The 24,827-nt window shown below is 28.6% G+C and overlaps 1 protein-coding gene across 2 annotated transcripts; it reads right to left on the reverse strand.

The window, feature by feature from the left end:
• Positions 1-2,580: 2,580 nt before the first annotated feature.
• On the reverse strand, positions 2,581-20,758 carry LOC126851940 (fatty acid synthase-like). 2 transcript variants are annotated; one of them, XM_050596279.1, is made up of 21 exons: positions 20,541-20,758; positions 19,147-19,244; positions 16,239-16,431; positions 15,028-15,278; positions 14,628-14,859; positions 14,089-14,507; positions 13,698-13,988; positions 11,397-11,604; positions 10,818-10,978; positions 9,945-10,262; positions 9,351-9,847; positions 8,895-9,199; positions 8,246-8,647; positions 7,108-8,123; positions 6,728-6,972; positions 5,773-6,469; positions 4,705-5,533; positions 4,072-4,547; positions 3,687-3,941; positions 2,910-3,161; positions 2,581-2,838 (listed from the first exon to the last, which is right to left on the reverse strand). In XM_050596279.1, the coding sequence occupies exons 3-21, from the start codon at positions 16,408-16,410 to the stop codon at positions 2,746-2,748; spliced, it is 7,119 nt and encodes a 2,372-aa protein (XP_050452236.1). In that variant the 5' UTR covers positions 16,411-16,431; positions 19,147-19,244; positions 20,541-20,758; the 3' UTR covers positions 2,581-2,745. The 2 variants fall into 2 exon arrangements, with proteins under 2 accessions (XP_050452236.1, XP_050452237.1); XM_050596280.1 differs by lacking the exon at positions 19,147-19,244.
• Between the last annotated feature and the right edge of the window lie 4,069 nt (positions 20,759-24,827).

Raw genomic sequence — 24,827 nt, forward strand, 5'->3', positions numbered from 1 at the left:
TTTATAAACAACTTTTCGTATTCTGGATCACAATAAGATTCTACTCCGAAGTACTGTGAATTATTAGAATCCGCGGGTTGTAGCGTTAATTCGCGGAGAAGTTTGCGCGCGCTATTCTTTACTCCACCTCGTCTGGTTTTAGGCATTTGATAAATTATTAAAATAATTACTGTCTTTAATCAAAATGATGTGTAATACCAGATGACACGGCCTGCGGCGGTCCGCACAGCAGTATCTTGTGTTTTTATTCTGATTTGCAATAGCAGCGTGCGGCGGTCCGCACTGCTGGTATCGTATATCAGCGTAAGTGTGTGCGTGTGTGTGTGATTGAATAGAGCCAGATAGAGATGTATATTAATAAAACGATTAACCAGACGATTGAGAGTAGAGAAATGAATTTAGGATGTGTAACACTTACTCACAGAATCACGAGAATTAACATGAGAATATGTTGGATCCAGAGATAGGATAAATAATAAAAATGAAAAATGATTCACTTATAACACAACTATATTTTATACTTATACACTGTAGTATTAAATCGATTTACAATATGTATTATAATTAGATATTATTTAAGATTATATAAGATTAAAATAAATATTAAAGCTAGAATTAGAAGTTGGATTTAGAAATAGAGTTGAATTTGAATTTGAATTTAGAGTCGGATGTCGATTGAGTTCACCAGAGAGCTCGGTTGCTCCATCGGAAAGGCGGTAGAGACTTGTTGCTCGGTCGGAAACGCGGAAGAGACTGTTGCTCTATCAGAGGCGCGGGAGAGACATGTTGCTCGGTCGGCGGCGCGGGAGAGACTGTTGCTCTATCGGAGGCGCGGGAGAGACTGAATGAGTTGGAGCGCGCACTGAGCTCCTTCGTTTCGGCGGTTCGGCCGCTGCCGAGAGTAGTGATGTGTAGTGGTGGGGCGCGCAGTAGTGGGAAGAGCTAACAGAGCGCCAAGCTTCGGCGCTGGAGGAAATCAAATGTCATGGCGTGTCTTTGGCGCGCTATTCAATTTGCGCTTGCTGGACTTTGATTATTTACAAGAGAATAAGAAAGAAGAAAAAAAAAGAAAATAAAGTTAGAATTTTTGACAGGACCGGACAATTGTGATTTATTAAATATAAAATTTTATTATTTTGACGGTATCTTTTTTCGCGGGAAAATTTTACCATGAGGGATATCTACTGAATTTTTGTTATCTTAAGGAGACCAGCGTCGTTCATCACCAATCTTTTTGCGTCTTTCTCACGATTAATTGTAAACATAATTATCAACAAGTGATTAACAATAAGTGTTTAAGATGTGGCGCAAGGTGCTCTATTTGTTGAACGATTCATTTTTATCATTAATCGACAATCATTGCTGTATCTTCGTGGAAGGAAGAAATCGTGGAGTCGACAGGACGTAACACATACATACACTGATGCGTATAAGCATAACTATATCACTAGCAGTTGTGTAGAACAAGTTAACACATTACCGACCGCCCGCCAATTAATCGGCTTTTTGTCGCCAACGCTTACCGACCGGTAGCCGATTAATCGGCTTTTTGTCGTCAGACTGTTCTGACAGTTCTTCAGAAAGTGATAATGGTGACGAAAGTGATGGTAGCGATATAATAATTAGGAAACGACGTTCTGTATTACCATTAAGATACAGTGATTCAGAGGAATGAGATTCAGAGGACGAAATAGGTATCATCGAAGGCGATGTAAATAACAATGAAAATGACGCCGGTCGGACGTGCGTAAACTGTTGAAACGCTAGCGGTCGGTAAAGTGTTAAACTGAATATAAAAATTGTATTTTGCGATTTTTGCAATAATTTCTGTGAAATGAAACACACTGAAATTAATAATCTAGCAATTAATAATTAATGAATAATCAAGTTTAATTATGTGTTACGTCTAACAATCACGTAACAGTAGAATGTTCTTTCTCGCCGCGTACTTACATTTGAATGGATTGGCCGATTTTTTTAAACTGATTTCTCATTAATTATGGCAAAAATTGTAAAATAGAGAAAACTTTTCTAATAGATATAATTCGCTGTACACGGTGGTACGATTATTAGCGGACACACAACGTACCAATATATATATATATATATATATATATATATATATATATATATATACACATATAGATCTAACTTTTATTATGTTAAATGGTTTTAGATATTCATATTTTTATATATTTTTTAATAAAAAAATAAAGTAATTAATTATATATTTCTTCCATAAATATCATTTAACTAATAATTTAATATTGATACAGAGTTTGTTGGATCGTTGACGAGCTCTTTCGTTGTTCATCGACGTTTCTAATCCAAGCAATCGAAATTTCTAAAAAATTCGATCTTTGAGCAATGTTTCGGTGATATCGAGTCGTGCTCTGACACGTTCAAGTGGATCGGGCGAGAGAGCACTTGACATTCTTCCGCGCGGATAAGAAAAAAATGCGGTATTTTGATATAACGGTTTATTATAACTAAATAATGGAATAAAATATAAAGAAAAAAATGTTCGTCTTTTTATTGCGATGTTAGATCTGGGATTTATTACAAAGTCCCAGATCTAACATCGCAATAAAAAGACGAACATTTTTTTCTTTATATTTTATTCCATTATTTAGTTATAATAAACCGTTATATCAAAATACCGCATTTTACCCATGGACCACCTTTCCTGCACCTCCTCCAACTAATCGATATTTGTTCGGCGAAGCATCCACAGAGCTATTTATTTTAGAATGCTTCGTTAATAAATGATGCTATTTTGTCCATCATTGTGATATGAGAACCTTCTATGTAATGAATTTGCACTGCACTTTCAGTAATCTAAAAGTAATTTCTCTTAAAAAAATATCTTAAAAATGATAAAATGTGTTACGCTTTAATAAAAAAGTTACCTTATGTAGACCATAATCCTCTTCAGGAAAAGTGAAAGGTGTAAGTGTAGGTTTTAATAATATTACAGATGATTTTATGCGTGACAATGAAGATATATCATAATCTTGTGCAGCAATTATATGATCGTAAACCGTTGTACATAAGAGTTTTTGATTTTCAACACTTAACGTATTAATCTTCTCTGAAAAGCGAGCAGTAATTAGTTCTAATTTTTCCTCCCATGTACTGCACTCTTTCAGGTCTAACGCAATCTGCAAATAATGTAAATAATGTAAATATTCTATTTTTAGTACAATAATAAGAAAGTTTATATTGTATTTTCTGGAGATACTGTATGTCTATATTCTTATTGCTTAACTATTTTTTTTATATTTTTGAACTACGTAAGTCAAATTACTTTATCTTTTAATTATTAGCAATAACTTGTAATCAAGAATTACTGTTATAATTTGACACCCATTTTACATATATTCTGAAATATACTCTACATTTCAATCGTAAATATTATATAATTCTTAGGTACTGTTATTATTATTATCACTTTGACTTATCAATAAAATGTTAAAACACCTTTCAAAATTTCTGTAATCTGTATTATATATATAATAAGATAATAAAAAATATTTTATCATTTAAAAATATATATAAGACTTTTAGAACAATATTCAAATAATTTAATAATGTATTTTATATACTCTTTTATATTAACTGTATGTAAACCCAATTAGTTAAATTTTATAATAAAAGTCATAATGTGGTTTTGATAATTGACTAACCATTTCATTGTCAGAATCGAGATATAGTTTTAAGAAAAGAAGTAAAATATCATTTTCCAATTCTTGTTGCGAAGTATGATTAAAATATTTTTTGTTCAAAAATTTCGTCCAATCAGGTGCTCCATCTATAAGTATTAACCGTCCAATGAAATTTTTAGCTTCTAATAATCTTGTTAATTCGATAGCAATTAAGGATCCAAATGAATAACCCACTATTAAAAATTCTTTTTGATCTTTCATTTTCTCCATTACATACTAAAAATAAACATAAGAATATGAGATAGTATGTAAAAAAAGTGTTAGAATGTGTATAATCAAATACTGTTGTTTAAATACACAACAATTTAAATAAAAATATCAAACAGATTAGCTTATAATTTCGTACAGGCAGAAGATATGCAGCTGATTTCATTACTGAACGAGTAACATCCGGCATATTAATTGCACCGTGTTGCAAACACATTGCCATAGATTTAATTTTCGATTCCATCAGTTTATATACGCTTGCAGATCCGTCGACTCCTGGTATAAGAAATATTATGTTTCCAGTAACTTCCCTTTTTGTATCAAGTTCTACATAAATATTTGGATTTAAGTCAGAATCCTTAAGTTTTTGTGTAAACATTTCAAAACTGTCTAAAATATTTGTAGCAGCTTCAGTAACATCATACGTCTTTCCTTGCTCGGTTGCATTTATCATTTTTCTAAGCGCAGCAAAATTGAGGTTTCGAATATCTTGTTCTGTCAATAAAATATCAAATTCTCTCTCTAAGGTTTGTTTAATTTCTACTGCCATCATTGAATCCACGCCTAGTTCAGCCAGTGATACATTTGGCGCCACTATGTTTAAATTTTTAAATCCTATTTTAAAATTAAAATATTTTGATTTGATTTTAATCAAACATTATTTTCTTTTAAAACAATATAATAATTATTAAATCTTACATTTCTTGTAATATTTTTAATGCATAATGTTTTGTTATAAAATTTTTATATTACAGTTGCTACATAAACTTACCCATAATATTTGCAATCGCTTCAAGTGGATTCATTGCTTGGCTAGATATTTTTTTCTCAGCAACAACCATACTGCTTACAATTGACCGATCTTGTAGCAGAAATACTTCTAATGTGTCCAAACAAGAAGATATTTTTTGTTGCAATGTACCTCCAATAACAAGTTCTTTGTCATCTTGTCGCATATCTGCGACAAGCCCAACTTCACCAATTGCGCCCCACTGTATAGCCAAACCATGTAAACCTTCTTTTTTTCGTCTTTCACAAATTCTTTCCATTACGGAATTTGCCATTCCATAATTTGTTTGGCCTGCGTTACCTCTTCCGCATGAAAAGGAAGAGAAAACGACAAAATGTCGAAGTTGAGTGCAAATAGTTCTCGATAATTCGTCCATCTTTTTCGTTGTCCATGCCTTTGACACGAAGGTTTCTTCGAATGTTTGTGGGGACTGATTCTTAAATATATCATCTTTCAACACAACTGCGAGATTGAATATAGCATCTACAGGACCTTGTTCTTCGGCAAATTTTAATATATATTCACAGTCTCTATATCTCGAAGTATCAACAGCTGTAACGATTTGTATATTTACACCGTAAGATTGCCATAACGTTACTCTTGATCGCTGATATCCATTTTTTATTCCAGTTCGCGAGGTTACTACTAGATTTTTTGCACCACGTAGAATCAACCAATCAATTAATTCTAAACCAAAACCACCTAGACCACCTAAAACGATATAGCATTTGCGTTCCAGGCAGTAGTACCGGGGATGTGCAAGTATAGGCGCATCCAAGGGTTCATTTTCCTTTCGAATTTTTATTATTATCTGCAAATAATATTGATCAATACAATATTATATTATATTTTGAAATATATATATATATATATATATATATATATATATATATATATATATATATGAAACAGAAATCGAAGACACACAGTTTCTATTTACATATAATATTAAAGATAACACAAAAAAAAACTGTTTGCATTTTTTTGAGAATTTAATATTTCAATTCAAATTAATCTTTATATTGTAGGTATACTAAAATATGATCATACCTTGCCAATATGTTTTCCAGCAGCCATATATCTAAACGCAGTTTCTATTTCATCCCTTTCAAAGACTTTTCTGCATAACGGTTTGATAGCCCCTTTCTTTATCCCTTCTATTATTATATTATGCAATATCATTTTATTCTCTTTTTTTGCACAAAATATCCAATTATCCAATATTATACCATGGAAACTAATGCCTTTTGAGAATGAAAATATTTCTAAAGGATTATTAGAAATCATATCAAACTTTCCAATTTCGAGGAAACGACCACCTTTCGCTAAACAACGGATGGATGTTTGCAATTTTTCTTCAGCTAAAGAATTCAATACGATATCCACTCCGCGACCGTTTGTCTTCTGGATAATCATTTGTTCAAAACTCGTGTCTCGAGAATTTCCAATATGATCCTCGGGAATAGAGGGAAATGTTTCTCTTATAAAATTTCGTTTCTCGCTACTTCCAACCGTTGTAAATATTTCGCAACCTTCGTAAAGCGCAAGGTGAATTGCTGCTTGCCCAACGCCTCCTGTACCAGAATGAATTAATACTTTGTCGCCTTTCTTCATTTTACCTCTCAAATACAAAGCGTAATAGCATGTGCTATATACGCAAGGGACTGTCGCGGCGTCTTCCATCGTCCACTGGTCAGGTATGACCCAACTGAGATATTTATCAGCTATGTAAACATTTGTAAATCCGCTAAAAAAAGATTTAAAAAAAGATTATATAATAAATTATTTATTATATTAAAGTTACATTTAAAAAAATCATTTTATTTTGAATGATATTCTATGTATAGAAAATTAAAAAGAAATATGCAAAATATAACAATTCTTTTATTTATTTATTTCATCAAAAGTTTATTTTAAATTTAAATATAAAAGAATTATTTTAAACAATTTATTTATTAAAAATACATTAATCAAAATTCTTTGTGTGTGCGTATCATTATCTTACCTATTTGGACACATTCCCATTACTCTTTGTCCATTTTTATTAAAACCAACAAATTCCATTCCGATTAAGGAACTATTATTTTGTTCAAAAGGTGCGACGGAAGTCGAAATGAGTCTACCGCTAGCTGTCATGACATCTCTAAAATTAATAGACGCATAGACTATTCTTATCAGATTTTCTTCATCATTGTTGACCAAAGATATCATGCTTTGCATCCAACAAAAAGTGCTGAGATCACCTCGCACCTAAATTAAATAAATGTAATAAATCATTTTAATTTATTCAAATTAAATTTTATTAAATCATTATTTAATTTAAAAATAAAATTATCACGAAATATTATTACAATTTTTTCTAAATACCGAATCTTTTTAACATACCATTTGAGAAACATAAGCACTCTTTACGAGTTTTGGTTGGGGTAATGGTAATGGAAAATGTCTGTAAGAACCCCAAATGCTTCTGGAACGTATAACATTGATGGGTAAATCCAGTTGTAGCTGGCTTCTATACAACGGTTCTTGCAATGAAAAAGTAGGTGCATCTTTATCTTGAATAAATACACCTCTAATCATTTTACCGCCCGGTTCTTTTCGCAAACAATTTACAAGGCCGATTAGTCCGCATTCAAAGTCCCCTTCTGCGACGACTATAATTCTCGTAGTTTCATTTTCAATGTTCATGAATGATTTAAGCTTGCCTATCCATGAGAATTCATAATTATTTATATGCACAATCTGTTGACTCCTTTCAATATCATGTATTTTTCTTAATAATATAATTGTCTTGTCGTTGGTGCGTTTCTCCAAAATTACTTTTAATCCATACTTATCCAGACATGAGTAGTCGTAGATAGCATCCAACTCTTCGAATGTTAGAAGAAATCCCTTTGGCATTATGACAGATAATAATCGTTCATATAATTCGTGTTTATTTTTTGTTAAAATTTCGTAACCTATAATCATCAAACAATTTTCACTTTTTGTCAGTTTATCAAATTCTATTGTAGAAATATTGTCAGACAAAGTGATATCTTTGAATCGCTCGTGTGTTGCTACCAGTTTGATATCGGCTTGATTTTGCGGAAAATCTTCCAGAACCTTATTCACAAATAAACAATTCAAATTCTCCGGTATCACTTGATCGCTATCCTCTACAAATTCCATGATTTTTACGTTTATCATATTGTAACACTCGAGCGCAATGTGCACGGACATTCTTGTTGTATCCTCTAAGGACATTACATCTAAATCTTGATGAGCGACAAACTTGTATTCTTCAAGAACGGGATCAATTGCTCTTTGTTGGCGAGATATAACTGTAGCCAAAATGCCGCTTATTTCAATTCCTCCGGATATTAAAGCATCTAAATGCTTATAATTTTGTACGAGAACTTCTGCAATATAGAACAATAGCGCATATTTTATATAGATATATTTTTTCGAGAAAATAATATTTTTCCGAGAAAAATAATACAAAGTTAAATATTGTGCTCATTTATAATTACTGTAAACATACGTTTCTCTTCATTTGGAAGCTTTTCGATTTGTTTTATATGAGATTCTGGATCGATTACTACTTTACGAATTCTTGTTGGTACAAAAAGACTTTTCGAATTCAGTCCTAAAATCATCATCTGTAACATGTTATCCATAAATGTTGCCCAGTTGTCAGTCCAGACAATGTGACCATTCTTTCCCCTAATTGACGCGCTTTTTAGTCCACGAAATTCACCGGTATATTGATAATCACGAAGCTTCAATTCTTTATAGATATCTTTCGTATTCATCACCTCTTCATCAGTGTCATTTCGATCAATAAATGTAGTACATATTTTCTCGTCTTCAATATTAATTGGAATTCGTACTGTTCCAGTAACGATAATATTGTTTCCTTCAATTATTTCAAATTTGTTACTACCTGTAAAAATATCGATATCAATTTGTAAACGTAGTTTATAAGAACGCAGTTGATGCTAATAGTACATTTTCTGCTCAAATCTGCAGTCACTCTATTGACAGATTGCTCTAACGGTTTATTTGTTAAATACAAGCTTTTTTTCTGAATTTATATTTTATATAATCTTTCCTCTCATTCATATTTTACATAAATTTTTTTATTTTTTTGTATGTATAATTTGCAAAATTAATTTAATTGTACAAGTTACCCTTTTGCATCATAAGAGTTAAATCGATCGAACTTTGTTTTGGTAATATTGTAGAACGTAGAAAATTGACATCTTCAAATACAATTGGTATATCGATATAATATTGTTTTTTTAACCAGCCAACCATTTGCCATATAAGTAAAAGATAACCCGTCGCAGGTAATAAATTTTTTCCATTAATGACATGTCCAGTCATATATATAAATTCTTCTTCGGAAACATCAATAGTAACAATTATTTCCCCTTTGTCAATTGTTTTTTTCCCAGTATAACGAAATATATACCAATCTTTGGAATGATCCCATCTACAAAAGATGTCATTAATTCAACAATGTATAAAATATTAATTTGTCTTTACATCACCATTAAAAATACGGCAACTTAATCTTCTGCTTGTTAAAATTTCACCATTTATCTAATAACGAACATAATTGAAGAAACTTGTGTTACATTTACCGTATAAGATGAGAAATCATTGGTGTACCACGACTTACAGGAAATTTAACTTCCGGATATAAATTTGCGATTTTTGGCTGTAATCCTGCATTATAAAGTTTTCCAATTCCATGCAAAAATGTTTCAATATTTGGTTTGTGAGAAAATTGTTCTAACGCGACATTTGTCACTGTTGTTTCTAAGGAATCATTAAGAATATATTGTAGAATGTTGTGCGATGCTATCTCAATTATCACTGCATTGTTTGGAATAAAGCGCAGACTTTTTGAGAATAATACTGGAGCTAGCAGATGGTGTGCATAATATTTTGCTAGACTTAATTTTGGAGATGTATTGAACCATTCATAAGATTCACTCAACCATTTTGAACTTGGAGACACCTGTTGCGGCAATATTTGATTCAAGTATTCCAAAAGTTTAACTCTTGCTGGCTCAACGTAACGACTATGAAAAGGTATACTTCCGAATGAAATTTCTTTTACAGAAATATTTTCATTCTAAATAGGAATAAATTTTGTCATTTATTTAAAATTTAATATATAATTATAAATATGTAAATATATTATTTAATAATATTTGAGTGTTTTCACAAACCTGTAACTTGGCGAGAAATGTTCTTACAGAGTTCTTTGGTCCACTTACAATAGAATTATGTAAATTATTGTAACAAGCTACATCAATATCCGATGGACAGATATTTTTCATAATTTCGAAATTGAGATTAATTTCAGCCATTAAGCCATCTATTATTTTTGACTTAAAAAATGCTAAGCCGACATAATATGCCAACATGATTGTTTCATCAGCCGTCAAGCATCCATCGACATATCCACAGATTAATTCGCCAATGGAATGACCCATTATAATATCAGGAGTGATACCAATGCTTGTTAAAAGATCAATTATTCCGATCTGCCATACATATTATTTTTTATTATAACTTTCTAATGCTTTTTCGTTGAATAAGATAATATTATGAAATGTTACAAATATAACATTCTGCATATAATCATGCAACAGGTTTTTTTTTATTTTAATTATATATTTTACAAATAACTTTAGTTTTTCATAAAATACTGATCTTTAAATATAAGACTTTTTGTAAAAAAAATTAGACAATACAAAAAATCCTGTAGCTTACATAGAAGATATACGTCATTTCATAAGTAATGCAAATTACTATGAATGTCTGTTAAATTTTTGACTACAAAGTATTGATCTTGATATACGATCATAGATCTTCACGCGTCATATCCCTAAGGCGTTTGCAGAAGCTATTTCTAACACTCGTCAATTCACAATGAACACGCATTATAGAAGTTTTTAAGCGACGTTTTGCTTTCTCGAGTCCTCCACTAAATTGTCTAAAAATTTCGTTGGGATTACATCATGCATTCGCGGCGTTACAACATTGAGCATTACTTATGAAATGATCCTCGTATTTTATTTATAAATATATGTTTATACCTGTAACCCAATAAGGCCTACGAATAAATGGACTACATTGTCGACAATATCTTTGTTTTTATTTATTATTATATCTGTCACCGATATATTGTAAGGTCTTAAAATTGTGTCGCATTTCTGGATCGCGTTAGTAAATGCTGGAAATTTCATTAAAGCTCGACCTATCAATATTTAAAAAATCAATATAATTACATTATTTCGTAATGTTTTGTAATACATTCTCTTAAATAATATTTTTGCTAAAAAATTGATCTAAAACTGTATCAATAAAATCTCGGGAAATTGTTTATCTTGATTTTGCACTTTCTTCCTACAGTATTATTACTATATTTTGTATATTTTAGTTTAATCGAGATTTAGTTATCATACTTAATAAATGTATGTCAAAAATTACAAAGTTTGCAAACTGGAGATATTATATCTGTGTTTTATATTTCAATTATACTTAAGAATGTCAACATATGCAAAAATTAAAAATTATTAAATGTTAATTGCAAACAATTATGTATGTTATATTTTAATAATTTTTAAATATTTTTGTAATATTATTGTAATATAAAATTTGTGCGATTTACTTACCCATGTTAAAACACTGAGATCCAAGTCCCGAAAATATGAAACAAATCGGTCTTTTCGTACGTACATTGCGTTCTATTTTAATTATTGCATTATCGGATATGTTAGATCCAGCAATAATGTATCCTCTGTAGGAATGTCCTTTTATATTGTCATTATGAATACGATGTAGCAGAGAGATATATTCTACATCTATCGACCGATTCTGTACCTATAGAAATATTATTACTAAACTAATCGTAAGTATACGACAATTATGTTATATTTATAATAAACTATTCTTAAAATTAATTTTTTTTAAACTCAAAGTTTATGTGTGTGTAAATTAATGTGTTTTAATTAAATATAATTATAGTTTAAGTTAATATAATTTAAGTTATATTATAATGATTTTTTAAAATTCTTTATATAAATTTAAACACTCTCTTAAATTTTTCTGTTTTTCATTTCATAATAATATTTTATTCTATTATTTTTGTTCATTATTTAATATTTACATATTTTTTATAGTACTATATCACTACTATTTCAAAGGACTACATATAAGCATTATATTGTGTAATTTTTTTTTACTTTTTTTATTGTAGTATATTATCATATATATATTTTATGCATTAAATACATTTTATCGTGTATATGTTTCATATGTTTGTATATTTGTGTACAATACATATGCAGTTATTCTTTATCATTTGTTATTAACAACAGATCAATTTTGTAAATATTTTAAAATAACAGAAATAATATATAAAATCAAATTCAAACAAAAATAATTAGCAAATAAGAGCCAGCGCTGGAGTTGGTGCGCATACTTTATTTAAATATTAAATTAATCTAGTGCCGAATTTACGACATTACAAAATTGAACGAACGTTTCGGTCCTTTTTTGGGACCTTCTTCAGCGTGAAAATTAGACGCAAACATATAATTAAATCGGCGGGTCAATCCAAGCGAACTAATCCATATCAATTGTATCTTAATAATATGCATTGATTCGTTATCACCAAGATATCATAGGCGCCTTTTTCTCTGATGACATGAGAATCTCAATTATTTAAACCTGACGGTTCACATCTCTCCCAAGTTGGCAAACCAGGAAGTGCATGACACGTTATGTTATCAAATCATTTCAATAGCAAACCTGCTGGAATTGACAAGGTGGGTTGAATTTAACATAGAGGGTATAATACTTAAATCCCTAAATTTTCTTATTCAAAGACAATCATTTATCCTTTCAAAAATTAAACAATAAATAAAAAAGAATAACAAAGCATAAAAAACTGTCAAAAATAAAAGTAAATAAAATTAAAAATTAATGATGAATAAATAAGTTAGAAATAAATAAACATAAATAAATAACTGATTAAATGTTGGTAAGTGAATATGTCAGATATATAAAATATAATCATAATACGTTAAACCAAGGTATGTCATAGATAAATAAACACAATAAAATTACAATAATCTGCCAATGACCACTCTTAAGGTAGAAAACTGACGAGATATAATTAATGTGTGATGTTATTTCCTTAACATATCTTGGTGTACATCAAACTGGATCGAAACGACCATCTTCATCGGGATCTCAATATGTACTGACAAATTTTCAACATTGAGAACGATACGTTGGGAGCGCCAAACAACAGTTATTGAATATTAAAGTTTTGACATTTTATCGATGACGGTCATATACATGTCGGGTAGGGTTAAATTCAACTCACCTTGTCAATTCCAGGAGGTTTGCTATTGAAATGATTTGATAACATTACGTGTCATACACTTCCTTTGTTTGCAAACTTGGGAGAGATGTGAACCGTCAGGTTTAAATAATTGAGATTCTCATGACATCAAAGAAAAAAGTGCCTATGATACCTTGGTGATAACGAATCAATGCATATTATTAAGATACAATTGATATAGATTAGTTCGCTTGGATTGACCCGCCGATTTAATTATATGTTTGCGTCTAATTTTCACGCTGAAGAAGGTCCCAAAAAAGGACCGAAACGTTCGTTCAATTTTGTAATGTCGTAAATTCGGCACTAGATTAATTTAATATTTAAATAAAGTATGCGCACCAACTCCAGCGCTGGCTCTTATTTGTTAATTATTATTGTTTGAATTTGTATTTAATAGAGCCTGTACATTTTGTTTATTTTAATATATAAAGTAATTATAAGAAAAATTTGATCATTTGTGAAATAAATTGTAATGTACTATACTGTAATATACTTACAGTAATTATAGTTAGTATTTATTTAGTTAGTAATTATACTTACAGTACTTATAATGTAATATACTTACGTCATCTAATATAATTTTAACCGCTTCCTCCGTACATCCAGAAATAGCTACAAGTCTAGGTAAATTATTGTCTTCTTCATTGTTGATTTTAATTTTTGGATTTGGTTTCAGTAATATGTGGCAATTAGCACCGCCAAATCCGAAGGAATTAATACCGATATAACCATCCTTATATTCTGTCGGTTCAGTGATTATTTTTACTCTTCCTTCAATGATAGCAGGCATATTCTTTCGTGGACGTTTAAAATGTATAGTAGGTGCTAGTATACCAGTTTCCATCGCTATTAAAATCTTTACTCGAAAATAACGTTTAAATAAGAAAATAATGCATTAACTTACATATAACATTAGATTATATAGTTTTGTCAATCCTATTTTGTTGTAAATTTACCTTTGCAATTTGACAATGACCGCTAGTAGCTTCTGAATGTCCAATATTCGACTTTACTGAACCCAATAACAAAGGTAGCTGTCTTTTAGCGCATAAAGCTTCATCTATGGCTCGAAGTTCCACAGGATCGCCCGCTAGAGTACCAGTTGCATGAGCCTCTATGTAAAATAACTCAAGAGGCGAAATATCGCAATCTTCGTAAAATTCTTCCAATAACATTTTTTGTTTGTCAAATGATGGAAAGGTAATTCCTTCTTCTTTAAAACCATCGCAGTTGGTTTTTCCATAGACAAAAGTCGCATAAATTCTTCTTGCATCTTTTGCTTTTTGTAGGTACATTACTGCAGCTGAATCACTACGCATATAACCATTACCTTCTTCATCGTAAGGTTTACAATAACCATCAGTAGATAGAACTCCTAAAACAATCAGCAGTTTATTTGTTTCAATCAATATAAATGATTGATGTATTTTGTTTAAATATTTTACTATTTAAGCATGTAACAACTTTGAACGCAGTAATATTATCTTCCATATACCCAGGCAAAAAAACTGATGAGTGACAGAAGGATTGTTGCATATATTTATGCTAGCGACAATAGCCGCTTCGCAAATGCCAGATCGAATCATCCTGTAAGCTTCCACCATTGCGAAATGACTCGAGCTGCATGCAGTATCTATATTGTACGTCGGACCAGTAACGCCGAGCCAATAAGAAATTCTGCTTGCTATCATATTCTTAGAGCATCCAAGAATGGGTAATCCAGCAATCTATTAACAATTATATACAGTTTTCATATTAAAAATGTTTTCTCTCCATATCTTTTGTGTTAATATCTTTTTGTATATGTATATTTAAATACTTTTAGAAACGCGTGTTTCTTTTATCGATTTTTAATACTTAAATTATTAAATAACCATACAATGTGAACCACATACTTGAAGCTTTTCGTATGTCAAATCTACAAATGTATCAGAAACACTTATTGCTGTGATAACGCTCGTATTTGTTCCTTGCAGTTCTGCGGGATTTACACCCGCATCAATAATTGCTTCATAGGTATGCTCAAGTAACATTCTGCATCCAGGATCAAGTACATGAGCTTCTTCGGTCGATATGTTAAAGAATTCAGAGTCAAATTTTTGTATATTGTTTATTTTTCCTATTCGAGCAGGCATTTCATAGATATCTGTTAAGATTTAAAATAATTTGAATAAAAATAATAATAATAAAATAAGTAATATTATCATATAATAAGTAATGTTATCATATAAGTAATATTGTCACATTGTTATATGATAGATAGTTAGACTAAAATATTTCTAAAGACATATTTTATATATAGAGTGTCTTACAATCTCCGCATAATATTTTATTAGCATATTTTATAAGTAAATGTTGAAAAATTGTAATTCCAAATTAAATATACCCGCCACAAGTGATAGATCGAAATATGCGAACGTGCAAACGTGCTAACGAGCGAGCGATCGAAAATGTGATAGCGCTGGAAACGAGCACACTGGCCAACAATACTTCGGTGAGAAAACACGTGCAATCGAGACTAGTAAAAACCGTTACGTAGCTTTATGCGAACATTGTGTTAAATATTTTTTTGTTTTATTATTCTTCAATTAAGGCTTTTCATTAAAGTAATTCTTTTGTTTAAAAGCAAATGTGTTTGTTTCACATATAAACTTTTCGTCTAAAATATCAGTAAATAAAGTCAAAAATTCTAATACAAAAATTGCAATAATTTTTGAATCAAAAGCAATCAAAGTTTATCAAAGATATTGCGTAAAACTCGCGCGCTCATGCTCGTAATTACATTTACATACATACCGATCTGTCATCTATTATTGATTTTTTCAAGTCAAGTGATATTGATTTTTACTGCACAACTAATTTTATTTTATCGTTTCCTATATATTACGCGATATCATTGGTTAACTTTGCTTATAATTCACTTATAACTCAAAAACTGCAGTCTCAAAATTATTGCGTTATAATTTTTGACTCTATTTTACCTCTAGAACACATTAATAAAATATTGTACAAAAATTGTAAGATACTCTATAATTTGATTTATTTATTTATGATTATGTTTAGATTTTTTCCAAGTTTAATCTTGAAAATTGTATTATTGTATTACAATTTGTCCAGCGTTGATGATCGCTCGAACCAAGATTCATTTTATTGAAAATATTATCCTGAAATTCTTTTATATTGTCACAATTAGGAAATCTTCTGGCAATACCAGAGATAACTATTTCTTCTTTAGCATCAACACTGACATATGGATTGAATCGCTTGTTATTTTCCATTTTTTACAAATTCAAATAATTCTGAAAAGGGATGTCAGAACTTTATTTGAGAATTACATGTATAAGATGTCTATAAAGCCTGTCTCCATCATTTATATTTCGGGAACGGTTCAAAATTATGAAAAACTACAAAATACATATCGATCATTTTGAGAGGCTATTTTTTTTTAAGGAGGGAGACCAGTGTAAAACCAAAAAGACTATAAGAATTTTTTTCTGATAAATAATTGATTTTTTTTTCAAATCACTTTATTAGCATCACAAAGTACATAATTTTAACTACTTTTTGTAAAATTTTTGTTAAAAAATATTAATATTTATAACTACAATAGCCAATAGTGCAAGTCGCTTTAGAAAAAACGCACGCTTAGTGAGTCAATGGAAACTCTGAAGCAAAAAATCAAACATTTTCTTAAAATATAAAATATAAAAACAATAGCTTCAGTTGCACGTATGGATTTGAATAAAAATATATTTGTTACAAAATGGCAGACTTTTGAAGAAAAAAGTACCAAAATTAATGAGATATTGATCTCTATTTTTTAACATTACAAAAGAACAAATTATTTAATCAAAAATTCCATACGTATTACTGAAGCTATTGTCTTATATTTTAAGAAAATGTTTGTTTTTTTTGTTTTAGAGTTTTTGTTGCCTCGTTATGAATGCGTCCGTTTTTTTTTAAGATTACTCACAATATAGGCTTTTATAACTATAAATATTAATATTAATAATTTGTAACAAAAATTTCACAAAAGATAGTTTAATCTCTATACTTTGTGATGTTAATAATGTAATTTGAAAAAAAACCATTATTTACAGTAGAAAAAAATTGTTAAAAATAGATTTTTTTTCAGCTGTTACGTCGGTTTCCCTTAATGGGATTGGGGGAATTATCTCTTCAAAGAAGTCCCTCTTAGAGGGACACCAACTCAAAAGTTTTATTCCATATTGTAGTATATTGTTTGAAAGGGCTTAAAAAAAGAATATATCAATCTCCAGTTTGCGACAAAGAAGGCAAACTTTTCTTTTACCTAAATCGGAGATTGATCCGTTCAAGAGTTATGGTCAAAATTCGAAAAAAACTAATTTTCAAAAAATTACTTTCATTTGGAAAATCTTATAAAAGCATTCAAGGAATGAAAGTGTTTGTTTTTTAAATCCTTTACATAAAAAAATTCAGATTTAATCTTGGTTTTTTTTTTTTTGAAAATAATACACAAAAACTGTTTAATGTTTAATTAAAAATAATGCCAAAATTATTTTTTATATAAAATCTAGATCAAATCTGAATTTTTTTATAAAACAGACTTGAAAAGACAAACATTTTCCAATCTCGAACGTTTATTTAGGATTTTTCCAAATAGACAACAATTTTTTTGAAAATCGGCTTTCTTAAACTTTGATCTTAAATAATTCTTAAATGAGTTGACACGTTAATTTTTGGTTTGAGGCAAAAAAAATTTTGTTAAGCCCTTTTAAACGATATACAACAATATGAGAGATTTTATTTGAAATTTTTGAATTGAAGTCTCCCAGGGACACTCTCTTGGAGAGACGACTCCTTTAACTTTCTTAAAAAAGTAGCCTCTTGAAATGATCGAATACGTATTTCACATTTTTTTCATAATTTTGAACTGTTTCCGAAACATAGAAAGTAAGGACTTTATAGACATTCTGTACATGTAATTAGAATAACAAAAAATAAATCTTTAGCAACTATTTTTGAAATAACAGAAAATTTTTAGCAAAAAATATAGAAACAAGTAAAAAATTGTGCAAATTAAAAACTTGCACATGGCTTCCTCATAATTTTATTTCCTTTTTTTATAATATCAGCAATCGTAATTACAAAACGTCAAATCATCAATATCAATCATAATTTAATGATATTCTATTCATGTAAAACAATTTAATCTAATATTTAAAAAATTTGCAGAAATTAAGTCGTGAACAAACATTTATTGAAAAATTCAAAATTTCATAAAAAATGAACCGTTTCAACAATTCTAATCAAATTCAATACCAAACATGCTTTAATAATATTCTATTCATATAAAAAAGATTTAGACAAGTATCTCAAAATTTGCGGAAGTTAGAACAACACCTTTTTTTGAAGAATTTAAAATTTTATAAAAAATAAACCCCTTTATTTATCCTAGCCAAGTACAATAGCAACCAGTCTTGAACAATATTTTATTCATATAAAAAATTTTAGCTCATTATCTTAAAATTTACGGCAGATACTCGAACCACGTCCTTTGGTGCACATACAAACATATATACACACATACTCGACATTTTGTAAAAATATGTTTTTTCGACGTTTTAGAACATTCTAAACACACTTGCATCAAAATTAGAAAAAAAAATTTTTCTACATAAACAAAACTTTCTCTATGAAGAAGCCAAAAGAGAATAATCATACAATTTTAAGTATATAAATATATATAATAAATATAAATATTATATTTATAAATATAAATTTCCAAATAAGTACACTATTAAAAAAAATTGGAAACATTTTTATATCCTAAATATTGAGCTATTTTTAAATTGCAGCTCGACGAAAAATCATCGTAAACAAAAGTAAAAAAAATTTCTTCTCTAAAAATGAGAAAATAAGAAATTTAACACGTTCACGCCGGGGCCGATTTTAATTTGTTTTGCTATGAGGCGGCGCTCAAATTAATATCGCGCTTCATCTGGCGGCGCGTGATTATTGCCTGTTCAGACCTGCATACGCGTTGTTTGTTGCTCTGCAGTACAGTGAGATCTTATTGTGCAAGTTTTGTAACTCGTGCCGTTTTTTCATCCTGACCACAAATTTCCGACTGTAAGTATAATTAGAAAGGTGATTAGAATGTTTTTTTTAATTTTTACGTTATTGAACAAAACTTATGTTTCTGATACATTATTGATTATAATTATTATTAAAAATAAATGTTTTTAATGAATAAACGTTAAATTTTCATTATTTTAATTCTCAGGGTCTAATAGTCTAATAATTCAGAACACAATCGAATGCGTACCGCCGGTGGCCCGCGCCGCCCGATGAGACAGTTTAGTGCGGGTCACCGGTGGCCCGCGCCGCCCGATGAGACAGTTTAGTGCGGGCCACCGGTGGCCCGCGCCGGCGTGAACGTGTAAGCAAAATGTTGCAGTTCATCGTAATCACCGATAACTTGTAAAAGGTGAAACTTCAAGCTTTAAAATGTTTATTTTTTTAATTTTTTATCTACGATGGTATTTTTGCCTGGTATTGACATCACTTCTAAAAAATACAGATTTAGTTTTAAAATTGTGTAACTCGTTCAAAAGAAATCAAAATAAAAAATTTTCAAGAAAGCATTTTGTAGGTAAAATGTTATAGTTTATGAAACTAGAGAGAAATTTTTTTATAGAGCTGCAGAGTGTCAAAAATATGTAATTTTAAGCTATAAAACAGTTTTTTTTTAAAGCACAGAACAAGTAACATAAAAAAATTTTCTAAAAGCATTGATAACGTGTTAAAGTTAAAACCTCAAGTTTCAAAATGCTTTTTTAATTCTTTGTCTACGAGAATTTTTTGTCGAATTTCAGCGGTTTGCAAATAACCCAATAATTAGGGTATGAAAAGTGTTTACTATTTTTTTCGAGTAATGTACATATAAAATAAAAGTTTTTCAAGTTCTTTTAATCAATGACTTAACTGTAGTATATAGTATATAAGATTGGTATAATTATACAAAATTTTAACATTATTATTTAGAAAATTGTTAATGAAGAAAAAATTCTTTCTCTAAAATAACTAATGACTGTGCAAATGTATCATTATTATGTCAGATAATAATTATTAAAAGATATAAAATATTTTTATTGTTAAACAATGCAAAAAGTTTTTGTATTTTGAGTTTCAAGGTATAGAAAAGCAGATTAAACAAAAGAAAATTTGTAGAATAAAAACATATCACAGTTTAGACCAAATTTAAACTAAAAAGGAAACTGATAAATATATAAGCTTTATTTCACGTATGCTCTAATTGTGCTCACTATATTGTGCACATGATTCAGTTACATAAAGAAAAAATCTTTGAGATAATTTCTTAAAAATTTAAAAAGATATGTGAAAAAGAAATATTTGTACTTACCACGTTCAATTTTTAATTAATTTTTTTATGAAATCAATATCTGCGACAATGTTATTAAGAACAAAACTTTAAAAAACTGCTTAATTCGATGACAATCTATATCATAGAGCGAAACGTACTATCTGTTAAATCAGGTAAACTCTGCAATAACTACTCAATATATAGCAGTTTCACTTCCGGTAAAAATAGATAGTCATAGTCAATTTAATTATGTATTCAATTAAAATGCATTTTATGCACATTGTGTTAAAGTTCAACAATTACGCATTCACAAAGCAAGAATATGCGTATTAAAGTAATATTTTACGAAAGTATATTCAAATGCGAGATGCATTGTTTGTTTAAACTTTCATGCGCAGTTGTCAAGCATCAAATTATGCAATATATATATATATATATATATATATATATATATATATATATAATCTTTTATAAATACTGACAAAATTTTGAAAGAAATTAAAAACACATTTCGGAATTCCTAATAAAACTATTTGTTTGCATTGAAAATGTTAAATTACTACTTAACCCCTTGACATACAATGACGTCTGAGAGACGTCATTCATTTTATGTGCCATTGTAGACTTTGACGTCTCCGAGACGTCAAAAACTGTCTTCGGCGAACATCGCGTTTCACACATTACAGAATTATTAAATTATTATTTTATAGTATTACTTAATTATTGTACATTATCAGTATATATCAATCATATTGAAAGTTATGTAAATTTGAAAATAAAACGTTCTGTTTCTAAGCTTATACATGAGTGTCCAGTTGAGCAAAATTAAATGATATTCTTTGGACGCGTCGACGCGCATTTTATTTGTATGTCAAGGGGTTAAATAATATTTTTGGTAAAAATTTTATCGCATTTAATGCTTTTAGTAACTTTTTCAAAAACATTTTATTTTCTTTAAATATTTCATTTTTTAATTAAACAAAAAATAAAAATTTGGAAATCATAAAAATGTGAAAACTAAAAATTATATGCATTTAAATAGATGTGTACATTTGTACATACATACACTGAAAGAAAAGTTTCTTTTGAATTAATAAATTTTGTTGAAACCAAAGAAATATAAGTATCCCCAATAGGGGATACCACTTAAAAAAATAAGTCTTCATAAAAGCGTATATATGACAGAAACTTGAATATGAGTATAGTGAATTGCACATCGCATTGCGGTAAGCGAATAAATTATAATTTCAAATAATAATTATTTTTCCATCAAACAATATAATTTAATGTATATTCAGTGTAATAAAACAAATATTATTTAATTAAAAAGCATTATTCCAAATAATAATTATTTTTACGTCAAACAATATGGTTTAAAACAACTAAACTATTTAATTTTTATTCAATAAAATAATGTATAAAATTATGTTATATGAAATGTTATAATTATGATTTTATAACGAAACAAATATAAATGAAACAAATAGATGTTTTAAGTTTAAAGAAATCTTTTTCTCTGTGCATGTAGGGTCCCAATAAACACTGTTTTGTAACTTTTACAGTACATTTGCAAAACAGCTGTTCGCTATTGTGGTAACCGTTATGCCCACGATTAAGTAACGTTTAGATGGAAATGTCAGCAACATTATTCTTATATATGATACATAATAGATACATAAAATTAAAATGTAATAAATACATAAAATTTATATACGAAATTACGTAGCTATAACAGAACATACATAATATACACTGTTCTGTAACATTTACATAACATTGACAAAACAGATATAACCATTATATCAACTTTTGAAACGTAATAAATACATAAAATTTATATATAAAACTACGTAACTGTAACAGAACATAGTAAACACTGTTCTGTAACATTGACAGAACAGATATGGTAACCGTTATGTCAACTTTTAAGTGATGTTTAGATGGAAATGTCAGCAACATTATGCCTGTATATTAGGTTGGGGAAAAAGAAATTCATTATTTTTGCGTGCCATCTACCGAAAAAATAATGGATTTCTTTTTCCCCAACCTAATATAATACGTAATAGATACATAAAATTTAGATATAAAATTACGTAATTATAATAGAATTTAGTACACACTGTTCTGTAATATTTATATATTATTTACAGAACACATATTATCATACACATATTATCATACACATATTATCATACATATGTTCTGTTACCTAACCATTATGTAATTTACAGGTAACATTTAGATTAAAATGTCACATATTATATACAGCAACATTATGCTGTATATAATATGTAACAAAATGATAATAACAAATAACAAATACCTAAAATTTAGACATGAAATTAAGTAACTATAACAGAATAATCTTTTTTCAGTCTAATCATCGATAAATATATATATATTAATAATATATATATTTATCAATATACATATATATTTATCAATGATTAAAATGAAGAGACTATTCTGCTATAGTTGCATAACTTTATGTCTAAATTTTAACTATCAAGAAACACGGTAGTGTCTCGCGCCTAGTATAGGCAAAGCCTTCTCGCATAGTAACGAGGCACGTCGTGTATCTTTACACGAGTGGGCCCGTTGAGAGTAATGAGATTTCTCATTTCTCAATAACCGTTGAATGGATCAAATTCGTACTAGTTAATTACTAATGGTAGTTTTTTTATTATAATTAAAAGAATTAACTTATATTATTTATGTTTAAAAAATCGTGCATGTATAAAGATATGGATATAAATAACAATAAAAACTTGATAGAACAACTCTTTATTTCCACATATGCTAAATTGTTAAATAAATGAATCTTGTAACAAATTTATGAATAAATCTTTTAACAAATATTATTAATATTTATAAAACTAATTTTTGTTTTAAATTACAATTATAATAATAATTTAAATTATATTACATAGTTTTAGAAATTTTTTTAACAGAAAACTTTAAATATACTAATAGCTGATAATAACTTCAAACATAAATAAAAAATTGCACTTATATTGTATTAATTAATACACTTTGCAACACAATTAGAATCACAAAATTAAAAATAGTCAAATTTACATATTTTTACAAAAAAAAATGTATGGTCGTAGAACTGTCTAATAAAGCCTTTTAAAGTATGAAATCTCAATTATATAATCTCTAATTATTTAAGCTCTAATAGAGATTTTTCTATAAATATTTACTACACTAAAAGAAAATGTTGATTTACTTAAATCCGTTTAACTAAATACCATTTTGTTAATTCAAATATTTAAGTATTTAAGTCAAATACAATATATTAAATCTAACATGATATATATTTGACTTAAATACTTAAATATTTGAATTAACAAAATAGTATTTAGTTGGACGGATTTAGTCAAATCAACATTTTTTTTCGGCGTACAAGATTTACTACAAGCGGTGAGAACTTTGCAAAATCGTAAAAAAAACTTTAACTTTGATGGCATGCACGGGGAAAATTCTATCTTATACCTTATTAATTGTATTGAAATTTAGCATTTCTTTTGTAAAATGCATTTTTAATTAATACGTTAGAATGTTTTTTTTTTACTGAGTTATGATGTTATGAAGTGAGCACTTCGATGCACACACGAAATGTAGATCTGACTGTATAATCTCATGGATATTACCAATACCGCAAATACAAATTTTTAGAGAAAAAAAGCTGAAAATGCTATTCACTTTAAAGTCATAACTCATTGTCAATAAAAATAAAACAATCATAGTGTAATGATTAAAAACGCATTTTAAAGAGAAAATGTTAAATTTTATTACAATTAATAGAATTGATGAAAAAATTGTTCTCTACGAACTCGCCTATTAAAGTTAAAGTTAAAGTTTTTTTCTACAATTCCAAAGCTCATTTTAAAGTAGCACCACTTGTAATAAAGTCTGTAAGAAAAATTCGTTAGAAAAATCTCAATTAGAGCATTGGAAACTTATGTTTTCTAGCTTTAAAATCTTTTTTAAATATCACTCTGTGATCATTTTTTCGAAAGGTATATCAATTTGAATTTCATCCTTTCTACGCCTTTTTATGTCGAAGTATAATAATTCCCTAATTTTGTTGCAAAATATAGTATTACACTAATAACACTTAATAATATTATAAATTAATTAAATTTAGAAATATTATAAATTATAAATTTACTATAATAGTAATTAATATGATAAATTTAACCCTCACGGTATACTCGAGTATTTGCGATATTATTTTTTGTTTTAACGTTGTACATTAATAAGGAATGAGTTTTTTAGGCTTCTCCTCATGAAACTATAATTTTTACATTCATAAACACACTT

Source organism: Cataglyphis hispanica, chromosome 9, assembly GCF_021464435.1.
Source record: "Cataglyphis hispanica isolate Lineage 1 chromosome 9, ULB_Chis1_1.0, whole genome shotgun sequence".
NCBI lineage: Eukaryota > Metazoa > Arthropoda > Insecta > Hymenoptera > Formicidae > Cataglyphis > Cataglyphis hispanica.

What these genes read in the sequence shown, in the direction of transcription:
- LOC126851940 (XM_050596280.1), bottom strand. Translation starts at nt 16,410, where the DNA reads ATGGAAAATAACAAGCGATTCAATCCATATGTCAGTGTTGATGCTAAA. An exon ending in AGCGATTGCAAATATTATGG is followed by an intron (nt 4,548 to 4,704) that starts GTAAGTTTATGT and finishes ATTTTAAAATAG; the next exon opens with GATTTAAAAATTTAAACATA. An exon ending in CAGCTGCATATCTTCTGCCT is followed by an intron (nt 3,942 to 4,071) that starts GTACGAAATTAT and finishes GTTTATTTTTAG; the next exon opens with TATGTAATGGAGAAAATGAA.